Source organism: Salmo trutta, chromosome 5 (genome assembly GCF_901001165.1).
Source record: "Salmo trutta chromosome 5, fSalTru1.1, whole genome shotgun sequence".
In the NCBI taxonomy this organism is placed as follows: Eukaryota; Metazoa; Chordata; class Actinopteri; order Salmoniformes; family Salmonidae; genus Salmo; species Salmo trutta.
Window position 1 is genome coordinate 7,814,623 of NC_042961.1, and position 26,143 is coordinate 7,840,765.

The following is a 26,143-nucleotide window of genomic DNA, read 5'->3' on the forward strand; positions in this document are numbered from 1 at the left end:
ATATTTTCTTAACTCTATTTCTTGAACTGCATTGTTGGTTAAGGGCTTGTAAGTAAGCATTTCACGTAAGGTCTACACCTGTATTAGGCGCATGTGACAAATACAATTTGATTTGAAATTTGATTTGATTATGTCCTGAAGCATTGTAAATAAAATCAAGCACTCATAATACAGGAAATGTGTGTGCATACCAGAGTTACCGTCTTCCAATACATTTTTCCTTATAACAACAGTTATTTATCATAATTAGTAACATATCTCTGAGGAATTGGATGCTGCTGCTGGTAGTCTCTCCAATCAATGACACACAACAGGTTGGTGATGAATAGCCCTTATGCCAGAGGACAACGCTGAGCGTTCAACATATGCTCATCATTGCTCATACAGGTCACGCACACACACATAACCATATGATATAATGACAGATTATTCATCATCAACCACTTTGATTAAAATGAATCACGCTTCTCGGATTTAATGGTCGTCCCACAAACCTGGGTTGCATAAAAGACACTGGTGTGGCTCATGCAACTATAATTGTCACAACTAACATCTTTCAATGGAAATGGTCTTTTCCATTAGACAGCAGAGCCCTGGAAAAAAACATGAATCCTTTGCTGACCCTTGCCACATTCTAATGTAGCTGAGAAATCTAAGGTGATCAGTACAGTGCCTTGCAAAAGTATTCACCCCTCTTGGTGTTTTTCCTATTTTGTTGCATTACAACCTATAATTTAAATAGATTTTTATTTGGATATCATGTAATGGACAAACACAAAATAGTCCAAATTGGTGAAGTGAAAAAAATAACTTGTTTCAAAAATTATAAAAAAAAGAAAAAACGGAAAAGTGGTGGGTGCATATATATGTATTCAACCCCTTTGCTATGAAGCCCCTAAATAGGATCTGGTGCAACTAATTACCTTCAGAAGTCACATAATTAGTTAAATAAAGTCCACCTGTGTGCAATCTAAGTGTCACATGATCTGTCACATGATCTCAATATATATACACACACACCTGTTTTGAAAGGCCCCAGAGTCTGCAACACCACTAAGCAAGGGGCACCACCAAGCAAGCGGAACTATGAAGACCAAGGAGCTCTCACAGAGCACCATTAAATCCATTATTAAAAAATTGAAAGAATATGGCATCACAACAAACCTGCCAGGAGAGGGCCGCACACCAAAACTCAGACCAGGCAAGGAGGGCATTGATCAGAGAGGTAACAAAGAGACCAAAGATAACCCTGAAGGAGATACAAAGCTCCACAGCGGAGATTGGAGTATCTGTCCATAGGACCACTTTAAGCCCTCCATTCCATAGAGCTGGGCTTTACGGAAGAGTGGCCAGAAAAAAGCCATTGCTTAAAGAAAAGAATAAGCAAACACGTTTGGCAAAAGGCATGTGGGAAACATATGGAAGAAGGTACTCTGGTCAGATGAAACTAAAATGTAGCTTTTTGGCCATCAAGGAAAACTATGTCTGGCGCAAACCCAACACCTCTCATCACCCCGAGAATACCATCTCCACAGTGAAGCATGGTGGTGGCAGCATCATGCTGTGGGGGATGTTTTTCATCGGCAGGGACTGGGAAACTGGTCAGAATTGAAGGAATGATGGATGGCGATAAATACAGGGATATTCTTGAGGGAAACCTATTTCAGTCTTCCAGAGATTTGAGACTGGGACGGAGGTTCACCTTCCAGCAGGACAATGACCCTAAGCATAGTGCTAAAGCAACACTTGAGTGGTTTAACCTGTTGGGGTGTAGGGGGCAGTATTTTCACGACCGGATGAAAAACGTACCCAAATTAAACTGGTTACTACTCTGGCCCAGAAACTAGAATATGCATATTATTAGTAGATTTGGATAGAAAACACTCTGAAGTTTCTAAAACTGTTTGAATGGTGTCTGTGAGTATAACAGAACTCTTATGGCAGGCAAAAACCTGAGAAAAATCCAACCAGGAAGTGGAAAGTCTGAGAATTGTAGTTCTTTTGATTCTCTATCAAAACTACAGTTTCTGTGGGGTCACGTTGCACTTCCTAAGGCTTCCATTGGCTGTCAACAGCCTTCAGAAAGTTCTTTCAGCATTCTCCTGTCACTGGGCAGATAATAGGAGCTCAGTCAATGAGTGGACTGCCTGTGAACAAAGGGATTGGATATGCGCAGTCCCGCGAGTGCGCCGTTCCTTCTTTTTCTTCTTGAATAAATATGCTATTGTCCGGTTGGAATATTATCGCAATTTTACGTTAAAAATACCATAAAGATTGATTTTAAACAACGTTTGACATGCTTCTAAGTACGGTAATGGAACATTTTGACTTTTCGCCTCTGGTACCGCGCTCGCGTGTTATGCCTTCGGATAAGTGATCTGTACGCACGAACAAAACGGAGGTATTTGGACATAAATATGGATTATTTCGAACAAAAACAACATTTCTTGTGGAAGTAGCAGTCCTGGGAGTGCATTCTGACGAAGATCAGCAAAGGTAAGAGAATATTTATAATACTAATTCGGAGTTTAGGTGACCCCGAACTTGGCGGGTGTCTATATAGCTTGCTGTGATGGCGAGCTATGTACTCAGAATATTGAAAAATGTGCTTTCTCTGTAAAGCTATTTTAAAATCTGACACAGTGGTTGCATCCAGGAGTAGTCTATCTATAATTCTTTAAATAATTGTTATATATTTTGTCAACGTTTATGATGAGTATTTTTGTAAATTGATGTGCACATTCACCGGAAGTTTTGGTGTGAATACATTTTCTGAACATCACACGCCAATGTAAAATGCTGTTTTTGGATATAAATATGAACTTTATCGAACAAAACATACATGTATTGTGTAACATAATGTCCTAGGAGTGTCATCTGATGAAGATCGTCAAAGGTTAGTGCTTCATTAGCTGTGTTTTGGGTTTTATTGACACATGTCCTTGCTTGGAAAATGGCTGTGTGATTATTTTTGTCTATGTACTCTCCTAACATAATCTAATGTTTTGCTTTCGCTGTAAAGCCTTTTTGAAATCGGACAATGTGGTTACATCAAGGAGAAGTGTATCTTTAAAATGGTGTAAAATAGTTGTATGTTTGAGAAAGTTGAATTATGACATTTTGTTGTTTTGAATTTTCCGCCCTGATATTTCACTGGCTGTGTCCCGCAGGTGGGACGCTAGCATCCCACGTAGCCCATAGAAGTTAAGGGGAAACATTTAAATGTCTTGGAATGGTCTAGTCAAAGCCCAGACCTCAATACAATTGAGAATCTGTGGTATGACTTAAATATTCCATACACCAGCGGAACCCATCCAACATGAAGGAGCTGGAGCAGTTTCGCCTTGAAGAATGGGCAAAAGTATAGTATAGTTATGCACGTTCAAGTTCTGTTTTTTTTGGTCTTATTTCTTGTTTGTGTCACGGAAAAAAATATTTTGCATCTTCAAAGTGGTAGGCATGTTGTGTAAATCAAATGATACAAACCCCCCAAAAATCTATTTTAATTACAGGCTGTAAGGCAATAAAATAGGAAAAATGCCAAGGGGGTGAATACTTTCGCAAGCCACTGCATCATTACCATATAACTTTTTCCTACTCTCACAAAGTCAGACATTCTACTCTACTAAAGTAATATCCCATGAAGATACATATTACTATATTATTGTAGTATTATTATATATTAAATGTATTTATTTTAATGATGTGTGATATCCTCTCACTACTTTGTCATCTAACTACCATTACCCAGCATGCACCATTCTGTAAATGCTCTTCCGTCCCTGCCGCGCCCATGGACAGGAAATGGTCTGGTAGAAAGACATGTTTCTGATACGTCTGTACAACCCTAGCTCCTAGGTGAGATTGATGTTGTTAGGAAGGAGGAGGTCTGTCTCAATAAATCACCAGAGTTTAGTTAAGGTCTATAAATCTGCCCGGAGACCAGCCATTAAACACACTGCTGCAGATGGTGGGAGACATAGACTGTCACTACAACTCAGAATCAACATGTTCTCGCCACTCAAATCCTTCCCCTTCACTCCCATCTACAGCAAGTCTCCATTCCAGTCTTCCTCTTGTCCCCTTGTGTTCTATTCTTCCAATTCTCTTCCTCTATAGCACTTTGCCACTCTTTAAAAAAGCCCACTCCTTAATTCTGAGGAAACAATAAAACAGCAGCCCGCCACTTGGTTTCTCACACAGCAACTCTTCTCTCCATTCCAGTCCTCCCTATTTCCCTTCTCTAATGCTCTATCCTCCCTCTTCCTTTCCGTACCTCCTTATCTGCCATCCTTTCGTTTCCTTGGGATCATGTTTAAAGTCTCAATCCACATAGTGGTGTTTCATATGGATGAGAGGACGTTTTGCTTACAAATGGTAGCTGACAATTGGCGGGCTTTTGTAAGCTCATTACACTGCCCTCGTAGGAAAAGCTCTGTTAACAACAGAGAAAGCAAACTTCGTTTTACAGGTCACAGAGACAGCAAACTGTGTTTGATGTTTAGTGAGCAGAAAGGACAAGATCAGCAGAGATCAGGGCATAGGCTCAGCAGAGTTTGGTGCTGATGAGGCAGGAATGGACAGACGGGTGAGGAGGAGGGGATGAGGAGGAGGAAGGGTGAGGCCAAGTCTGGGTCTGAGGGGTAAGTTCAGCCTGCCAGGGTTCATCAGTACTGTAGCATTTACTGTGGACAGACACAACCCAATGCACCAACCCTTCCTGTGTGTCTCAATAGCATAATACTGTTCATAGATTGAGATAGAAATACTAAATAGTTCTCCATGGAGACAACTGGCCTACTAAGTGCAGTCAGTCTGTTCTTTCTTTCTTTTTAGATCTGACTGATTTATAGGCCAAGTTATCAATTATCTGTAGTGGCTGGCTTTTGAATATATACTAAGGCTATTGAATTAGCAGCAATGAGCAGCACCAGGAAACCAAACTAAAGCTACCTGCCTTAATGGTCCACTCTTCAATTCTCCAAGCATTAGGCTATAAACACACTGCTGCCAATTTCCAGTTTACTGCTTTGTGTTGAAGCAGATCACATACATTCCAAAAAGTCTACTATACTCAATATAGTGAAACAACAATTTGCATCCAGGATAAGAGTTGTAATAAGTCAGCACGCAAATGTACACACACACAGGAGAGGGAGCACTATATATTTTTATTTAACTAGGCAAGTCAGTTAAGATCAAATTCTTATTTACAATGACAGCCTAGAAACAGTGGGTTAACTGCCTTGTTCAGGGGCAGAACGCCAGATTTTTACCTTGTCAGCTCGGGGATTCGCTCTAGCAACCTTTCGGTTACTGGCCCAACGCTCTAACCACTAGGCTACCTGCCGCCCCAAATTACCATATGAATGACATCAGTAAGCAGAGGGAAGTCCCCCGACGCTTCACTCAGAGTGCTACGGTAAGCGCTAGCCGTGTGGAGGAAGCCTCAGGTAAGCTAATACGTTCTGGAACCAAAACGTTCCATGGTCATCAAAGTATTGGGTTTCACCAAAGCAGAAAAGACCTTGAGTTTTACAATCTCAGCTAATCTCTAAAACAAATGAGGCCCATGCACCACTTTCCCCCAATGGTGTTTGACATCTCAGGGGCCAATAGGTTGATATTAATGAACGTCACAATAGGCCACTATGGCGTAAACTGGTCATGGCGGCTTCAGACGGAACATGGATCTGTGTTGTCAGTGGATTTTAAACTGAGTGGTGTTTGGAGGTTTTGTTAGGTATGTTAGCAATGGATTTAGCTCACCTGGTGCTGGATGGGGCATCACAGTGGGTGGTGCTGCATTATGTGACCAATCAAAAGGACATTCCACTCAATCTGCTCACTGATTGGCTCCTGAGAGAGAACCAGGTGAAGCGTGCCAAGTAACCTTTTCTAACCTCTGTTACATTGGTATGTAATCACTCACCCTTTACACCACACACACACACACACACACACACACACACACACACACACACACACACACACACACACACACACACCCACCAAAGGCCTGTAAACCTACCTTAAAAGACATGGTAGCGATCATAATAACTAGTAAACAAGAGACAGATGATCAACAGATCTGTCAGATAACATCATGGACCCCGTCAAGTCAAAACCAATCCTCATTACAGCGCCACTCTAGGGACCTATTTGACCTGTAAGGGCATTACTTTTGACATAGATTATTTTGTGGTATTTTCAGGGGGCCACGTTACAGGGGTAGAGCCCCCATTGGTGTCTCCTCTGGATCTGTGTCCTGTTACAGAGAGTTATAGCTATGGAGTGCAAGAACAGATTGATTATCTCCTATCCCACCTGAGCCCTCGGAGAGGCCGGATGGTCGCAAAGACACCGTAGATCAGTGAAGGCTGCTGAGGGGAGGATGGCTCATAATAATGGCTGGAACGGAGCAATGGAATGGCATCAAAAGATTTGGTTTCCATGCCATTATTATGAGCCATCCTCCCCTCAGCAACCTCCACTGCCGTAGATAGCTGCAGCATCCCATTGTCTGTGTATGGTTGTCTTATCTGCATTGACTCACATGCGGAGGTCATTTACAGCAGAAGCAAGGCTTATGTGCGGTCGCACAGATGCATGCACGAACGTACACACACATCCACACGCATGCACTCTATCACAGACACACAAACACTGTAATCTCAGCATGGTTTTACACTGATAGTGCAGAGCTGGCCAGCTGAAGTACATGTTGTTGACTGATGTGGTGTGGCAGTAGATGAAATGGGATGAGTTTCCCCTACACAATGTAAACTGCTTTGAGCACATGGGAAAATCACTATATTCATCATAACTATTGTTATTAATACTTAAGTCTGTGTACTGCCTTCCCCATGAGTGAGTTTACATGGACTCGCTCAAAGCCTTTATTAAAAAAAATCCCTTATCCTGTGATTTCAGTACATTATATGTATTCTACACTATATGTAGCTACAACACCTGCTTGCAATTCAGTATTGCGTGTTTGCATTGCAACTGTAGCTTACAAACTTGTCCTTAATTAAATTAAACACATTACATGTTTGGTTGAGCTGGGTCATTCATGAATTGCAGTGGTATTTGGGCATGGCATTTTGGAAAAAACTTCACTTTTCAAAATGTTTTGTTTATTTAAATGTATTCTAAATCAACTAATGTGGCAGCTTAATCATTTTTTATATTTTTAACCATTATAATTACATTGTGCCACCAGTAGGAGTTGTAACACCAATGACGGTAACAGCAATGACACATTTGAGGTAATTGAGGATTTTCTTAAATGAAAGCCACATATGCTCAAATCTAAGGTTATTAACCCTTATATTATTTACTGATGAAGTGATATGATTCATAATTTTACTCAACATGCAATTTTCCTTCATTTAAATTGAGTAACACCAATTACACTTTTTGTCTGACTGACTCTTCCATAATTTTTTTGTTAACCCTTATTTAGACAGGGAGAGTCCCATTGAGACCAATGTTTATTTTTCGAGGGAGCACTGCATTCAGACCCCCCAAAAATTACACAGAATTACACTACAAGGAGCAGAAGAAAAATAATAATAATTTTGAAAAAAATGTAAAAACACAAATCATTAAAAAAAACACATTCCTCAGTGAAGAGATCCTCTAACAATCTGAATTGCCTGAAAGGCACCAATGCGTTCCAATTGTAGGGTATTCTGTAGATTGTTCCATCAATGTACATGTCAACAGTTTTGACAGATATCAAACACATAACCTAGAGGACTATTTAGGCTAAAATGTTAGGTGCTGATGTATGGCTTACAAAGACAGCATTTCCTAGACATTAGCCTGCTGATCAGGCAGTTTGCATCAATGTACAGTACCAGTCCAAAGTTTGGACACACCTACTTATTCTGTCACACCCTGATCTGTTTCACCCGTCTTTGTGCTCGTCTCCACCCCCCTCATCAAGGCAAAAGGTGGCTACTTTAAAGAATATAAAATATATTTTGATTTATTAACCTCTCTGGGCCAGTGGGACGCTTGCGTCCCACCTACTCAACAGCCAGTGGAATCCCGTGGCGCGATATTCAAATACCTTAGAAACGCTATTACTTCAATTTCTCAAACATATGACTATTTTACACCATATTAAAAGACAAGACTCTTGTTAATCTAACCACACTGTCCGATTTCAAAAAGGCTTTACAACGAAAGCAAAACATTAGATTATGTCAGCAGAGTACCCAGCCAGAAATAATCAGACACCCATTTTTCAAGCTAGCATATAATGTCACATAAACCCAAACCACAGCTAAATGCAGCACTAACCTTTGATGATCTTCATCAGATGACACTCCTAGGACATTATGTTATACAATACATGCATGTTTTGTTCAATCAAGTTCATATTTATATCAAAAAACAGCTTTTTACATTAGCATGTGACTAGCATGTGACTAGCATTCCCACCGAACACTTCCGGTGAATTTACTAAATTACTCACGATAAACGTTCACAAAAAACATAACAATTATTTTAAGAATTATAGATACAGAACTCCTTTATGCAATCGCGGTGTCCGATTTTAAAATAGCTTTTCGGTGAAAGCACATTTTGCAATATTCTGAGTAGATAGCCCGGCCATCACGGGCTAGCTATTTTGACACCCACCAAGTGTGGTACTCACCAAACTCAGATTTACTATTACAAAAATTGGATTACCTTTGCTGTTCTTCGTCAGAATGCACTCCCAGGACTTCTACTTCAATAACAAATGTTGGTTTGGTTCCAAATAATCCATAGTTATATCCAAATAGCAGCGTTTTGTTTGTGCGTTCAAGACACTATCCGAAGGGTAAAGAAGGGTGACGCGCCCGGCGCATTTCGTGACAAAAAAATTCAAAATATTCCATTACCGTACTTCAAAGCATGTCAAACGCTGTTTAAAATCAATTTTTATGCGATTTTTCTCGTAAAAAAGCGATAATATTCCGACCGGGAAACCCTGTTTTCGTTCAAAGACGAAAAAATAAAAACATGGAGTCTTCTCGTGCACGCGCCCCAGTCTCATTGTTCTCAGATCGACCACTATCCAAATGCGCTACTGTTTTTCAGCCGTGGCCTGCAAAGTCACCATTCAACGTTCTGGCGCCTTCTGAGAGCCTATGGGAGCGTTAGAAAATGTCACGTTATGCCAGAGACCCCCTGTTTTGGATAGAGATGATCAAGAAGGCCAAGAAATAGTCAGAGAGAGCGCTTCCTGTTTGGAATCTTCTCAGGTTTTGGCCTGCCAAATGAGTTCTGTTATACTCACAGACACCATTCAAACAGTTTTAGAAACTTCAGGGTGTTTTCTATCCAAATCAAACAATTATATGCATATTCTAGTTACTGGGCAGGAGTAGTAACCAGATTAAATCGGGTATGTTTTTTATCCGGCCGTGCAAATACTGCCCCCTATCCCCAACAGGTTAAACATTTTTTGGGTTACTACATGATTCCATATGTGTTATTTCATAGTTTTGATGTCTTCACTATTATTCTACAATGTAGAAAATAGTAAAAATAAAGAAAACCCTTGAATGAGTAGGTGTGTCCAAACTTTTGACTGGTAGTGTAGTTCAAGCATTTATCTAGCTCATCAGGCAAAACTGCGTTGAGTTAACATTGTTTTCACCATATCTTATCGATGTAAACATGTATCAATGTGGATTTTTGATTGAATTTGCAACATTTAAAAGTCTTACATGAACAAACATGAACAAACAAAATCACAGGCATGTATCATTATCATTAACATTATCATCTAGAAATGTAGTAGTGATAGTTATAAAATGAGAATATTTGTAAATAATCTGCCCACATTTCCAACTATCCAAATGGTTCTTACAACCTTTCCATTTCTCCCTTCCTCCCTCTCCTGCTCCCCTAAATACGTCATTGGTGTATTGATTGAGCCATGCCAGGCTGAGGTCCAAGAGCGCCTTGATAGCTTACTCATCGCTGCAAAACGCTGGCTATCTATCCCACAGTACAGCACACAGCTGTGGTTAAGTGGTGAGCCTGTGCTCAGTTCACAAAGTAACATCAGCTGTTGAGCAGCTTGAGGAGACTAAATTACTTTGTGTTACATTGGATTGTAAACTGTCATGGTCAAAACATATTGATTCAGTGGTTGTGAAGATGGTCTGCTTTTTTGACACCACACTCCACAAAGAAAATCCTGCAGGCTCTACTTTGATCTTATCTTGATTATTTTCCAGTCATGTGGTCAAGTGCTGCAAAGAAGCACCTAGTTAAGCTGCAGCTGGCCCAGAATAGAGCGACACATCTTGCTCTTCACTGTAATCAGAGGGCTAATATAAATACTATGCATGCCAGTTTATCTTGGCTATGAGTTGAGGAGAGACTGACTGCATCACTTATTTTTTATAAGAAACATTAAATGTGTTGAAAAATCTAAATTGTTTGCATGTTACACACAGCACTGACACACACCGCACCAGACATGCCACCAGGGGTCTTTTCAGCCCCTAAATCCAGAACAAATTCAAGAAAACACAGTATTATATAGAGCCATGATTGCATGGAACTCTGTTCCATCTCATATTGCTCAAATGAACAGCAAAGCTGGTTTCAAAAAACAGATAAGCAACATCTCACTGCACAACGTCTCTCCCCTATTTGACCTGGATACTGTATGCATTGATACTGTAGGTAGGCGTTTAAAATGTACATAGTACTGTCCTTGAGCTGTTCTTGTCAATTAATGTTCTGTATTACGTCATGTTTCATGTTTTGTGTGGACCCCAGGAAGAGTAGCTGCTGCTTTTGCAACAGCTAATGGGGATCCTAATAAAATACCAAATATCAAAGCTCTCACATCATGCTCAGAGAGAAGATCACACATCACAGTGCAGAGTAGGACACAGACAGACACACCTCTGCTGCAGCCCTGGTACATCCTGTCACAATACCATTCATAAGTAAGCTTTGTACATCTGATCTCATCTGATCCACCATCATACAATCTATCATCTAACATCTCAGAATCACCGCTTAATGATTCATTAATTCCAAAGAAAAATAATCTAGAAGGTGATCGGCATGGATTTCGTCTATAACTGAAAATCAAAGAGTTTATGCTGATACTGCTAATATAAAAGTGATATGGACTTCAAAATACCAAGTTGTAATCTGCTATTGACTTTTCTCTGATTGTTACAATGAGATGATATTGATTAGATCAGAAGCTTAGGTCAGGATTCATTAGATCAGTGGTTACTCGGGTTAGCTGAAAAACATAGCATAGCATATATTGCATTTGTTTAGTTGGTGTCTACGGTGTAATTACGTAGGAGCTGTTAAATTAGAGGGCGGCTGCTCTTACGATTTAGTTTATTAGGATCCCCATCTGCTACTGCACACGCAGAAGTTATTCTCCCTGGGTTCCACATAAAACGTACAAATACATGACAAAGTACAAAACATTATAGACAAGAACAAAATATTACATTCAATTATAAATAAAATAAAAATAAGAGATATATATGAAAGACACCAAGTGGCCCTTGTCACAAAACCACACCTATCCTTAGTGCATTCTGAAAGTATTCAGACCCCTTGACTTTTTCCACATTTTGTTACATACCAGCCTTATTCTAAAATAGTTTAAATGTTTAAAAAAATCCTCATCAATCTACACACAATACCCCATAATGACAAAGCAAAAACAGGTTTAGATTTGTTTTGAAAATGTATTAAAAATAAAAACAGAAATTCAGATCCTTTGCTATGAGAATCGAAATTGAGCTCAGGTGCATCCTGTTTCCATTGATCATCCTTGAGATGTTTCTACAACTTGATTGGAGTCCACCTGTGGTAAATTCAATTGATTGGACATGATTTGGAAAGGCACACACCTGTCTATATAAGGTCCCACAGCTGACAGTGCATGTCAGAGCAAAAACCAAGCCATGAGGTCAAAGGAATTGTCCGTAGAGCTCAGACAGGAATCTGTCGAGGGTCAGATCTGGGGAAGGGTACCAAAACATTTCTGCAGCATTGATGGTCCCCAAGAACACAGCAGCCTCCATCATTCTTAAATGGAACAAGTTTGGAACCACCAAGACTCTTCCTAGAGCTGGCCGCCCGGCAAAACTGAGCAATCGGGGGAGAAAGGCCTTGGTCAGGGAAGTGACCAAGAACCCCATGGTCACTCTGACAGAGTTCCTCTATGGAGTTGGGAGAACCTTCCAGAAGGACAAGCATCTCTGCAGTACTCCACCAATCAGGTCTTTGTGGTAGAGTGGCCAGACGGAAGCCACTCCTCAGTAAAAGGCACATAACAGCCCGCTTGGAGTTTGCCAAAAGGCACAAAAAGGAATCTCAGACCATGAGAAACAAGATTCTCTGGTCTGATGAAACCAAGATTGAACTCTGGCCTGAATGCCAAGCGTTATTCCGGACGAAACCTGGCACCATCCCTACGGTGAAGCATGGTGGTGTCAGCATCATGCTGTGGGGATGGTTTGAACTGGCAGGGACTGGGAGAGTAGTCAGAATTGAGGGAAAGATGAACGGAGGAAAGTACAGAGAGATTATTTATGAAAACCTGCTCCAGAGCACTCGGGACTTCAGACTGGGGTGAAGGTTCACCTTCCAACAGAACAACGACCCTAAGCACACAGCCAAGACAATGCAGGAGTTAGCTTCGGGACAAGTCTCTGAATGTCCTTGAGTGGCTCAACCAGAGCCTGGATTTGAACCGGATTGAACATTTCTGAAGAGACCTGAAAATAGCTGTTCAGTGACGCTCCCCATCCAACCTGACAGTGCTTAAGAGGATCTGCAGAGAATGGAAGAAACTCCTCAAATACAGGCGTGCCAAGCTTGTAGCGTCATACCAAAGAGACTCAAGGCTGTAATCGCTGCCAAAGGTGCTTCATCAAAATACTGAGTAAAGGGTCTGAATACTTATGTATATGCGATATTTCCGTTTTTTATTTTTTTTACAAATTTGCAATCATTTCTTGCTTTGTCAATATGGGGTATTGTGTGTAGATTGATGGGGAAAATGTTTATTTATTCCATTTTAGAATTAGGCTGTAACGTAACAAAATGTGGAAAAAGTCAAGGGGTCTGAAAACTTTCTGAATGCACTGTTTCTCGCCCACGTTAGAAGTTCAGAACAAGAACGTGTAGGCTATATAGAAATAATGACAGTCAAATTGAAAATATTTTTAGGGAAATGTAAAAAAAAATTCTACTTCACATTCATCTCCAGCACCATCCCAACATCAACATATGTGAAAATGGCACGTTTCTATGTTTTGTAGTAAAAAAGATAGAGAAAGATAAGTGTTTCAAATGACATCCTCAACCAATTAGTAGACAACTAGCAGGCAATGCCAACTCATAATTGGTTAAAAATCACACAACGCACACCGATGATGTCATTAAACACTTATCTTCCTGTATCTTTTTTATTACAAAACATAAAAACGCGCCATTTTCACATGTTGATGTTGAGGTGGTGCTGGAGATTACGAAAATTGTGAAAGTTCCCTTTAAACAAAAATAATAATGATTTATATCAGCCTAATCACGGTGTAGATTAAAGCACACATACCAGTGTTCGAACTTATAATATGGCTGCATTTAACAGGGATTTCTACTAATGCGACTATGGCAATGTCTGCGATAGGAGGAGCCTATTCTGGATTTGACCACTCTAATGCATTTAAACCTCTGACACATCTTAAACAAAAGCAATGATAAGCTATGTGTTTGTCGTTCACTGTGGGTTACCGCTGATCTGATTTCAATCCTGGCCTTAGATGCCCTGTGCGGATGATGAGAAGGGAGAACAGAGAGAAAATAGAGAGAGAGAAAGACTGAGACATGAAAGACAGGCAGAGGAGTCAAGGAAGATAAAATAACAAAAGAAATGAGAAAAGAAGATGGGTTTGATAGGCAGGGAGGAAGAAGAGTGGCCTGGTGAACCAGCCTGATCACTTAGATGAACAAGTCTGGTGAACAGCTATCAGGCTGGTTCTATGAGGCTAGAAGATAAGTGGATGGTCCAATAAATTACACTGACCCTCTTCCGCAGGTTGTAGGTGAGCAGCAGGTTCCGTGAGAAGTGGTTAGAGAAGGCCGTGTAGAACTCCAGAACCTTCTGCAGGGCGTCTCGTTTGATGACGTGGAGGTCACAGTAGGTCAGGGCACGCACGTTGGCACACGCCTGGGCTAGGGTCACCTCCTTCCAGAACACATCCCCAAACACGTCCCCCTTACCTGCAGACAGAGAGAGAGAGAGAGAACCGATTAAGATATTACTTCTTAAATGTAACAGATTTTCCATCTGAGATTTAGTTATGAATTATTATTTTTAATACTTTAGAAAGATTTCCGAAATATTTTTTTTTACCTGCAGAGAGTGAGAGAAAGCAGCTAAAATGTCCGGTTTACAACTGAGTATTTACCCATTTACTTCTGAGACATAACAATAGATAGTTTATCCCAGAGTGACTATGCCGGAGAAGTGAAGACGAACATTTGCTCCCATAGTTAATGCCTAGGCTTTGGCTCAGCAGGATAACAAAGTGTTTTGGTTCAAGCCCTGTCAGTCACAGCAACGAAAGCCTGTTTGAATCCATTAATCTTACTGGCTGAAATATAAAACTTGTTGATGTGAATCATATCAATGTTCAGTGAATTGACAAAGCATTCACAGACTCTATATATATTTGTTCTGATCATTGGGTCTGGCTTCTGAGAGGATCCTATTTGTGATTCTGTAAAATTGCATTTAAAATGGATGAGCTTATTAAAAAGAGAAGACATTTCACAACAATACTTAACTGTACAGCTGTCTATGAACTGACAATAATTGAAATTATTAAACTACAATATTCAAAAGGGTTTTGATATCTTTGTTGAATGATTGAGAGTGAATGGGAAAATGTTTGATGCTGTCACTGTAAAATATAACAAGATGATTCATTATATTACCTAATGATGTTTTCCTACTTGGAACTCACAAGACATGCATTCATTTACACATCCACACGCACACGTACCAGTCCTTGGTTCAAATACTATTTCAGGTATTTAAATTACTTTTAACAATACATTTGAAAACAAGTATTCAGATAACCTTTATTTGAAAAAACAAGTAGTTGAATTTTGGAATGTATTTGGAAACACTCAAATACACAAAAAAGTATTTAAATAACAAAATACACATGTATTTGAACCTAGTTCTGGTGCGCGCACACACACACACACACACACACACACACGTCTTCTCGTAATCAAACACATACAAATATTCTATATTCATTTGGGAAGAGAAATAGGAAATCTCTCCCATCAGTCACTTTGCTAATCACCATACTGCAAAGAAATCCCAATAGAAGTTAATTGACTGAAAAACAGTCATTATGGTGTAGCGGATAATCTATGGTGATAGAATTATTTATTGTTTGAGAAACACAAAGTCAGGATCATCTCCTACTCTCCAGAGAAGCTCTGACTAACACAGCACAAAGTAAGAACGTAGCACAGTAACGCTCAGCACAGTACAGCACCGCTCAGATCAACACAACACAGCCCAGTACAGTATAACACAAGCTAGAACAGAACAACACAGAACACCAACCTGATAGATTTTAGTTGATCTACTCATCTAGACTACTAATCTCTCTCTCTCTCTCTCACACACACACACACACACACACACACACACACACACACACACACACACACACACACACACACACACACACACACACACACACACACACACACACACACACACACACACACACACACACACACACACACACTATGCATCCAGAAATGAGAACTGTTTATATCAGTCTCTTTGTAATTAAAGCTGACTTTTACATTTGTCATTTAGCAGACACTCTTATCCAGAGCGACTTACAGTTAGTGCATTCATCATAGGATAGCTAGGTGAGACAACCACATATCACTGTCATAGTAAGTAAATGTTTCCTTTACGGTACAGTTATTGAAAAGCTGCCAACATCCATCAAAAACACGGCCAACATCCATCAAAAACGGCAAAATCCATCAAATACACGGCCAACATCCATCAAATACACGGCTAGCTGTTTATATCAGTCTCTTCCTAATTAAAGCGGACATCTGCCTCAGCTTTACGGTATGTTGTTGAAAAGCTGGCAACATCCATCAAATACACGGCCAACAACGGCCAACATCCATCAAATACACGGCCAACAACGGCCAACATCCATCAAATACACGGCCAACTGTTTATATCAGTCTGTTCCTAATTAAAGTTGACATCTGCCTCAGCTTTACGGTACGTTGTTGAAAAGCTGGCAACATCCATCAAATACACGGCCAACATCCATCAAATACACGGCCAACATTGAATTACAGAGCGTACCTGGGTGTGTGTATGGCCCCATACAAAACAGTATGATGGGAGTTTGAACCAACTCAGTGGACTTGTGGTTAGAGTGTCTGCCCTGAGATCGGAAGTTTGGGAGTTTGATTCCTGGCTGAGTTATACTAAAGACAGTAAAAATGGGACCTGATGCATCTCTGCTTGGCACTCAGAATTAAGGAGACAGATTGGGGTAGACTAGCGTCCAGGGGGTGTACTTACACATCAAGCTGCCTCACGCTACAGAAACAGGAGATCCTGCTCCTATGAGCTGTTCTGGCCCGCACAAGCCAAGGCTCCTTCTTTACAGTGAGGGGGAAAAAGTATTTGATCCCCTGCTGATCTTGTACGTTTGCCCACTGACAAAGAAATGATCAGTCTATAATTTTAATGGTAGGTTTATTTGAACAGCGAGAGACAGAATAACAACAAAAAAATCCAGAAAAAACGCATGTTATAAATTGATTTGCATTTTAATGAGGAAAATAAGTATTTGACCCCCTTTCAATCAGAAAGATTTCTGGCTCCCAGGTGTCTTTTATACAGGTAACGAGCTGAGATTAGGAGCACACTCTTAAAGGGAGTGCTCCTATTCTCAGCTTGTTACCTGTATAAAAGACACCTGTCCACAGCAGCAATCAATCAATCAGATTCCAAACTCTCCACCATGGCCAAGACCAAAGAGCTCTCCAAGGATGTCAGGGACAAGATTGTAGACCTACACAAGGCTGGAATGGGCTACAAGACCATCGCCAAGCAGCTTGGTGAGAAGGTGACAACAGTTGGTGCGATTATTCGCAAATGGAAGAAACACAAAATAACTGTCAATCTCCCTCGGCCTGGGGCTCCATGCAAGATCTCACCTCGTGGAGTTGCAATGATCATGAGAACGGTGAGGAATCAGCCCAGAACTACACGGGAGGATCTTGTCAATGATCTCAAGGCAGCTGGGACCATAGTCACCAAGAAAATAATTGGTAACACACTATGCCGTGAAGGACTGAAATCCTGCAGCGCCCGCAAGGTCCCCCTGCTCAAGAAATTCAGAGGACAACTGGGTGAAAGTGTTGTGGTCAGATGAGACCAAAATGGAGCTCTTTGGCATCAACTCAACTCGCTGTGTTTGGAGGAGGAGGAATGCTGCCTATGACCCCAAGAATACCATCCCCACCGTCAAACATGGAAGTGAAAACATTATGCTTTGGGGGGGGTTTTCTGCTAAGGGGACAGGACAACTTCACCGCATCAAAGGGACGATGGACGGGGCCATGTACCGTCAAATCTTGGGTGAGAACCTCCTTCCCTCAGCCAGGGCATTGAAAATGGGTCGTGGATGGGTATTCCAGCATGACAATGACCCAAAACACACAGCCAAGGCAACAAAGGAGTGGCTCAAGAAGAAGCACTTTAAGGTCCTGGAGTGGCCTAGCCAGTCTCCAGACCTTAATCCCATAGAAAATCTGTGGAGGGAGCTGAAGGTTCGAGTTGCCAAACGTCAGCCTTAAAACATTAATGACTTGGAGAAGATCTGCAAAGAGGAGTGGGACAAAATCCCTCCTGAGATGTGTGCAAACCTGGTGGCCAACTACAAGAAACGTCTGACCTCTATGATTGCCAACAAGGGTTTTGCCACCAAGTACTAAGTCATGTTTTGCAGAGGGGACAAATACTTATTTCCCTCATTAAAATGCAAATCATTTTATAACATTTTTGACATGCGTTTTTCTGGATTTTTTTGTTGTTATTCTGTCTCTCACTGTTCAAATAAACCTACCATTAAAATTATAGACTGATCATTTCTTTGTCAGTGGGCAAACGTACAAAATCAGCAGGGGATCATATACTTGTTTCACTCACTGTACTTATAGTTTCTGTGTTGCTGGTAGTCAGTCCTAACAATGTAAATTCACACTCAAATTTTGGAACTAACAAATCTAACATATCAGTTGTGATGGGTTTGGGATTGATGAGTTTGTCAGCATAATCAGATTGGATTGAATAAAAAAACAAGGCTTTCATGTTTTACAGGCTAAAACAAACCAAGGCAGTGATAGAGAGGCAAAAATGGAACAGCAAAACATCTAGAGCCAATTCTAGTAAAACTATCATTGTTCTCCGCAGCTGTGGAAATGTGAATCAACTGCATGGTCATTCAAAAAAGATCTTGTGAAACATCACAGCAATGTAGAAAAATATATGGCAAATAGAAATCCAATATGGATGGTTTTAAGAGATAGATGGGAGGGGTTGAATGGAGCTGAAGGTTGGAACTAATAACAACTAGTAACAAGATAACTCATGTAAAACATACTGTGTCCGTAAAACGTATATAGGTTCAGAACTTTTGTGAAAGAGCAGAGTTTGAAAGATATCGCAAATAGAAATCAAACCGGAATGACATCAGAAATAGATGGGAGAGGTTGAGGGTAGAGGAAGGACAGGAGTTAAAACAAACAAAATATTACTATTGTAAAATAGACTGTGTCCATAAAATGTATAAAGTATGTATAAGCTGGAAGTAGAAGCCTAAGCTCTGTTGTTATATATATATATATATATATATATATGCAAAAAAATATATGGGGGATTGGAATTGATGCAAACAATTACATTGATGGAAGCTACAATCTATCTGCAATATTAAAGCTGATCTACCCCTTTCTGACAAACCAAGAGAGAATGAGGTAACCAACTAGAGTTAATTAGTTAATAGAATGATCACGGTGCTACGTAGGCCTACATTCAGCAGCTGGTGCAGCAGTGATTCTGTATAGCAGCTGCCATTAGTTTAATGAGACTGTGATTTACAGCAGTAGCTAATTCATCACCCAGGGTTCAATCAACATGAACTAACCAGGTCAGCAATGCTATAGAAAATAACCACAGCTACTGTCTGTTAGTAGGCTCAGGGAGGTGGTGTTGCATTTTTACTGTTTACCATTTTTTTATTATGTTGTGTGTATGTTTGTCAGGCAATGTTGGCTGTTTGCCCAGCAACAGTCTAACGGTGTGTATATGCACTCACACACATCCGCCGGCACACACACACACCATGGAGAACAACCAAAACATAATACAAGAAATTACAAAGATTGCATCACTCAGATCAATAACAAGGTGTGATTTACAGCCACTCAACATTTAACTGTGTAGCCTTCACCCTCCACTCCCACATTAACACCCTGGTAATGTCTCTACAGGGACTGTCATTGGGATTAGACTATAGCTCCTTTCACACAAGGTACTGATGAACACCACGGTACCGATGTGCACCGGCTCAACTCAAGCACTGGTCCATGGACAGCAACTCACTCAAAATAGCCGCAAACCATCCTATACAATAGACAGCAGCAAAGCACCCAAGATGGCCACCATGTAATCCTACATCGTCATACTGTATAATAGACAACTACTCACCCAAGATGGCCACCACCTCATCATCTTGGATGACCTCCAGGGATCCTGACACCACGAAACAGAGGCTGTCCACACTCTCCCCGGCATGGTAGATGAGGTCGCCAGGGGCACAGTGGATAGTCTGGAACTCCATGGCCAGGGCACGCAGGCACCCGTCACTGGCCAACCTGAACGCAGGGTGTTCTTTGAAGACTTTCCTGTTCAGGTGGACGCAGATATCTGCCCTCATGTCCTTAGGGCATATCTGCAATACCTGAGACGGGGAGAGGAGAGGGAGAGAGGAATAAGAGTTAAATAGCCAAATTGTATCACCTTCCAAACTCATGGTCTTTGGTGACCCAGTAGTTTCTGACTGGCAGCCATGATAGCGTTTAGATATATTACTTTAAAATCTTTATTGTGAAATATTCTAAGGGTGTTGCAACAAGGCAACCAACCAAAAACAGATTGCTAATCCTTATAATAATAGCAACAAAATGAAATCTTAGCTAGACTTTAAATCTTGTATTGTGTGATAATGCAATTAAAATGTAAAAAAAAATTCTTACCAAGATATATGATTTTACCACATTGACAGATCACTTGTCTTATTTTAACCTAAAAAAGACTTGATACACGGTGGAATAAGATAAAAAACCCACTATTAATATTATCTTACTCCACCTCTATCAAGCCAATGCGGTAAGATCATTTATCTTGATAAGAAAAAAGTAATTTTAAGAGCATTATAACTCAATACAAGATAATTTTTTTTAGCTAAGATTATCTTTTTTGCAGTGCATCAACAACAACCACCATCATCATACAGTAATGGTGCTCAATGGGCAAAAGTACAAGTTAGAGGGACACAGAAAATACAACAGTACATCAATGTTAAAATCTTGTTATTTTAATCTTCTTTTTCTGTCTTAAAAAAAAGAGGAAGTATAAGTGTACAGACTAACCCCAACAATGTTTTAAGCTTAGTGGTATGGGTTACGGTTAGTTAAGTATGTGAACAGAGCATACTAAGAATCACCCAGAACTACCACTCAAACCAGCCTCCTCTCTACAGGCCTGGCTGGGATACTGTTGTTGTCACAGCAACAGCCACAGTTAAACACCTGGGAGGCTGAGGTGAGTCCATGTGTGATAGCAGAGAATCCTTAAAGGATTTTACCCTCCTTCGCTCATCCATTGTCTCTACGCTGTGAGAGAAATGTGCCTGGAAGCTTACATCGTGTTGCTTTCTGCTGTCACTGAGGCAATCCCAAAGCATACAACATAGGAATGTGCCTAAAAACTGTACTGAACTGCACATACTCACCCCAGCTATCAGGCAGCCCCAAAAGGACAACACACTGTATTTTATATTTTTATTTAACCTTTATTTAACTAGGCTTGTCAGTTAAGAACAAATTCTTATTTACAATGACGGCCTACCCCGGCCAAACCTGGACGACGCTGGGTCAAATGTTTCACTTATTAGACACATTTCTTACATTGATTTCTTCACTGTTTTTTTCGGTAAACTGTGCTCATAATTGGTTTAAAACCATGTCACATTCAGGCATTTAATTAATTGAAAACACATTTCACATTGGTTCAAAATACCACCAGTTTGCTAATCAACCAAAGTTTGTGTCATAACAGGGTAAAGTCACTTGTCATAAACTAACACCAGCTGTCATGACTAATAATAATCAGTTAATATGACAGTTACAGCGCATTATCCATTAACTCAACACCAACACCCTCCCCCACACCCCCACCCCAAGTGGACTGGTCAAGCACATCGAAACACAGAGCCACAATCACCACAATACAAAGGGGCCAGCTAGCTGCGGAAGCTACCATGCAGGAGAACCAACCAACGCGGGGGGGACAGCATGCAAGCCAAGGTAATGAATGTCAGGCTTACAGTTTGAGATACCTTTTCAGTATCTATCCCCCGGGACATGGACCAGGTGGAGGCGATGTAATCCATGACCCTCTCGCTCAGCCCCTTGGGCACCTGGTAGAGCTTGAGGAAGTCACGGACGCTGTTCAGCATCTCGTGGTAACGGTTGGTGTTGGCGTACATCTGCTGGAAGATGGTGGTGACGTTACCGAAGATGGTGGCGTAAAGAAGGGCTGTGAAAAAAAGAAAGACGAGGGAGAAACATTGAGAACATTTAGAGAAGATTACCTAGCAAACCAAAATAGGCTGTGTGAAAGTTCCCAGAACATTCGTTTGGTCACGGCAAATGTTCTCATAACACAAAAACTGTCCATTTTGTATAAAACATTCACCTGATGTTGCAAGAGCTAGAACTGGGCTGAATCATGACCACAGTAGAATTCCACGTGACAGTTGAGTCACGGTAATCTCGTTTTATGCACGCTAGACATGCTTTGGTAGTACCTAATTTGATAACCATCAGGTCATAATGTCCTGGTACTTAATGGCTCTATTGTCCCTCTAACCACTCTAGCGTCAAAGTAAATGCAATCGAAAATCACATCAAACACTTATCCATCAAACACTTAAAACTCACCTCACTGTGACCAATTTGAAGAAAGAAGTTCAACGGCAGGTTGAAACAGTGTAAAGTATGCTTGTTGTGGATGTTTCGACGCCTAACACAACAAAAAGGACAGTGCTTTCTAATGTGATGATTAATTCAAAACACTCATATGCATATTATAGTTTACGCATAAGTTTATGAGCCCAAGCCCGATAAAAAAAATGTTTTTTAATGATTGTGCCATTATACAGTGCATAGCCTACCGCATATTACGCATAGCAGAAAACATAAACTAAACTGATTTAAGATGTATTTGGTAAATAATTGGTCTAGCCTTTGAGTGGACTGTATTATTATGCATACTGGATGGACTGGTTACCTTATGCTACGCTCCAAAATGTCAATCCATGAGTCTGGGAGACAACGTATAGCCCCAAGGCGATGCTGTTGGTTATGTGATTGTGCATGGCGGCTTACAGTTATCCTACAATTAGTGCATTTGATTTTGAATAGCCTAGTAATAAGAACATTTTTATATTTTCATAATTCATTGGGTGACACATTACTGTACCTTTACCTATTCAGAATATCTCACCACCATGTGTTTCCAGCTCCTCCGCTCTCTCCTTTATACCTTTTTTCGAGCGGGCAGACGGGCTGTCAACAGTTTTGGTGAAATGTTTCGTTGCGAAAACATGTTACTATCGATGTTCCCTAACAGATTTCCCTAACAGATTTCACGTGGCCTCCATTCGCTATTCGACTGCATAAAGATGATATGTATGTCCCTGTTCCTGCCCATTTGATAATGGTCCATTCTAAATCGAAAGACAAGATCCAATTGAGAATAGTCCGATGGGTGAAAACATGACCAGTTGATGAGAGAACAGCTGAACAGCTGTGCAGCCTGGGGCAAGGAACAGAGCGCAAGCTATTTTTCTACTTTCTCAAATCACCAATAGCCTATAGTTATACCATGCAACCCTTGGAATGTCTTATATTTGTTTTGATTTCTAAGGATTGTATCATTCACAACTAAAGTTGCCAAATAACTCTAAATCTAGCATATGCCCGTTTTAAATTATCACTTTTATGCTTGATATAGCCACTTCATATGCACACACGCTCCGTAATGGGAAAAATATCCTTTCCATTTTATTCAGGTCAGTTCAATTATATTCTTATTACTATGAAATTATCTAAAATAATTGCATGGGACTTAAGAATATATTGTCAGCTAAATGAACAAGTCTACAGCCTATGGTATGGAGCATAGCCAGATAACTAACAGTAGGCCAACTCATTCTGTTCTTCTGAAATACATTTTCTTCATATCATGTTTCTTAAAACATGACAAAAAATTAATAATGGATTTATTGTGATGGTATATATTACATTTATTTAATATACTTGTATTAAAATGTAGACGTTCCAAAAGGTGCGCATCAGCTGCTTGTATGCCTGGAGATGCTAAACGTGTTTATGTTAATTAACGGTCAATTGCCTGAACCATGATACCAGTCTTTTGAATGACAATAACCAGACAAAATGTCATAACCGCCACAGCCCTACCTAGAACACATTTAGCCTGTTATTTAATGGTTCCCAGACTGTTTCATTGTGTTGTGGGTACAGTCTGGTGACAACATTGTGGGGACATCACAAAAGATATGTTCTCAAAACACATAAACTGTCCAGTTGTGTGGATGATTCTACAATGTTTCTTTGCTACTGGAGACAACAATGTCATACTATTTTTGACCAGACAGAATCAGATAGATGGGCTACAAATACACAGGGGCCCTGTTTTTCTCACAGGGATGCTTTCTCCGGTGAGGTACATTCACCCTCTTGCGAATTGAAGGAAAATAATTAAACACAGAGACGAAAACATAAAATCATTAGTACATTTCTTGGGGAAGCCTGGCTTCCCTTTGCATCCAAGAATACACTCCAGTGCATTTTACCTTGTCTTGCCTGTCCTCAGATACTTACATTTAACATTTTCTTTAAATTATTACCACAACATGCTCAGCTGTAGCTCCTTAAAGCAGATTGGAATACATCCCCATTATGTTTATCTCCAGATTTAAATGGCAATTCACATTTGAAGGTGATATAGAGACACATGGCATTTTAATTTCATTAATAGGACATTTGAACATATTAGGACATATTGTTTACACTTCATATGTTGACAAAGTGCACATGTGGGGTTTGAACCTGCAATGTCTGGTTCCCAAGCCAGGTATTTTATCCTCTTTGCCACCAGGGAAGTGCTCTTACATCTGCTTTTTTTTCAGTAAAAAAAACCCTGAAATAATACGTTTGCATAAGTATTCAGACCCTTTACTCTGTACTTTGTTGAAGCACCTTTGGCAAAGATTACAGCCTCAAGTCTTCTTGGGTAGGACGCTACAAGCTTGGCACATCTGTATTTGGGGAGTTTCTCCCATTCTTCTCTGCAGATCCTCAAGGTCTGTCAGGTTGGATGGGGAGCATCGCTGCACAGTTATTTTCAGGTCTCTCCAGAGATGTTCAAATCGGGTTCAAGTCCGGGCTCTGGCTGGGCCACTCAAGGACATTCACAGACTTGTCCCGAATCCACTCCTGCTTTTATCTTGGCTGTGTGCTTAGGGTCGTTGTCCTGTTGGAAGGTGAACCTTCGCCCCAGTCTGAGGTCCCGAGTGCTCTGGAGCAGGTTTTCGTCAAGGATCTCTCTGTACTTTGCACCATTAATCTTTCCTTCAATCCTCACTACTCTCGCAGTCCCTGCCTCTGAAAAACATCCCCACAGTATGATGCTGCCACCACTATGCTTCACCATAGGGACGGTGGCAGGTTTGCTCCAGACGTGACGCTTGGCATTCAGGCCAGTCTTTATTTCATCAGACCAGAGAATCTTGGTTTATCATGGTCTGAGAGTCTTTAGGTGCCTTTTGGCAAACTCCAAGCGGGCTGTCAGGTGCCTTTTACTGAGGAATGGCTTCCGTCTGGCCAGTCTACAATAAAGGCCTGATTGGTGCAATGGTGCAGAGATTGTTGTCCTCCTGGAAGTTTCTCCCATCTCCACAAAGGAACTCTGGAGCTCTGTCAGAATGACCATCGGGTTCTGTGTCACCTCCCTGACCAAGGCACTTCTCCCTCGATTGCTCAGTTTGGCCAGGCGGCCAGCTCTAGGAAGTCTTGGTAGTTCCAAACTTCTTCCATTTAAGAATGATGGAGACCTGTGTTCTTTGGGACCTTCAATGCTGCAGAAATATTTTGGTACTCTTCCCCAGATCTGTGTTTTGACACAATCCTGTCTCAGAGCTCTACGGATAATTCCTTCAACGTCATGGCTTGGTTTTTGCTCTGACATGCACTGTCAACTGTGGGACCTTATATAGACAGGCGTGTGCCTTTCCAAATCATGTCCAATCCATTGAATTTACCACAGGTTGTAGAAACATCAAGGATGATCAATGGAAATAGGATGCACCTGAGCTCAATTTCGAGTCTCATCGCAAAGAGACTTAGAAATGTCCTTGTTTTTGAAAGAAAATCACTTTTTTTGTCCATTAAAATAACATCAAATTGATCAGAAAAACAGTGTAGACATTGTTAAATGTTGTAAATGACTATCGTAGCTGGAAATGGCAGATTTTTTTATGGAATATGTACATAGGCGTACAGAGGCCCATTATCAGCAACCGTCATGTCTGTGTTCCAATGGTACGTTGTGTTAGCTAATCCAAGTATCATTTTAAAAGGCTAATTAGAAAACCCTTTTGCAATTATGTTAGCACAGCTGAAAACTGTTGTTCTGATTAAA

At 40.6% G+C, this 26,143-nt stretch overlaps 1 protein-coding gene across 7 annotated transcripts in view; it reads right to left on the reverse strand.

Moving 5' to 3' along the window:
* Nucleotides 1-26,143, reverse strand: part of LOC115193592 (potassium voltage-gated channel subfamily H member 1) — a 92,011-nt gene that overhangs the window by 23,092 nt on the left and 42,776 nt on the right. For 5 of the 7 annotated variants that reach the window (XM_029752382.1, XM_029752381.1, XM_029752379.1 and 2 more), the window contains 3 exons: nt 21,744-21,955; nt 19,844-20,096; nt 14,087-14,283 (listed from right to left, as the gene is read on the reverse strand). In XM_029752382.1, the coding sequence (XP_029608242.1) occupies nt 14,087-14,283; nt 19,844-20,096; nt 21,744-21,955 (662 nt within the window). The remainder of the gene's footprint in view (nt 1-14,086; nt 14,284-19,843; nt 20,097-21,743; nt 21,956-26,143) is intronic. The other 2 variants (XM_029752383.1, XM_029752377.1) reach the window with 1 other exon arrangement.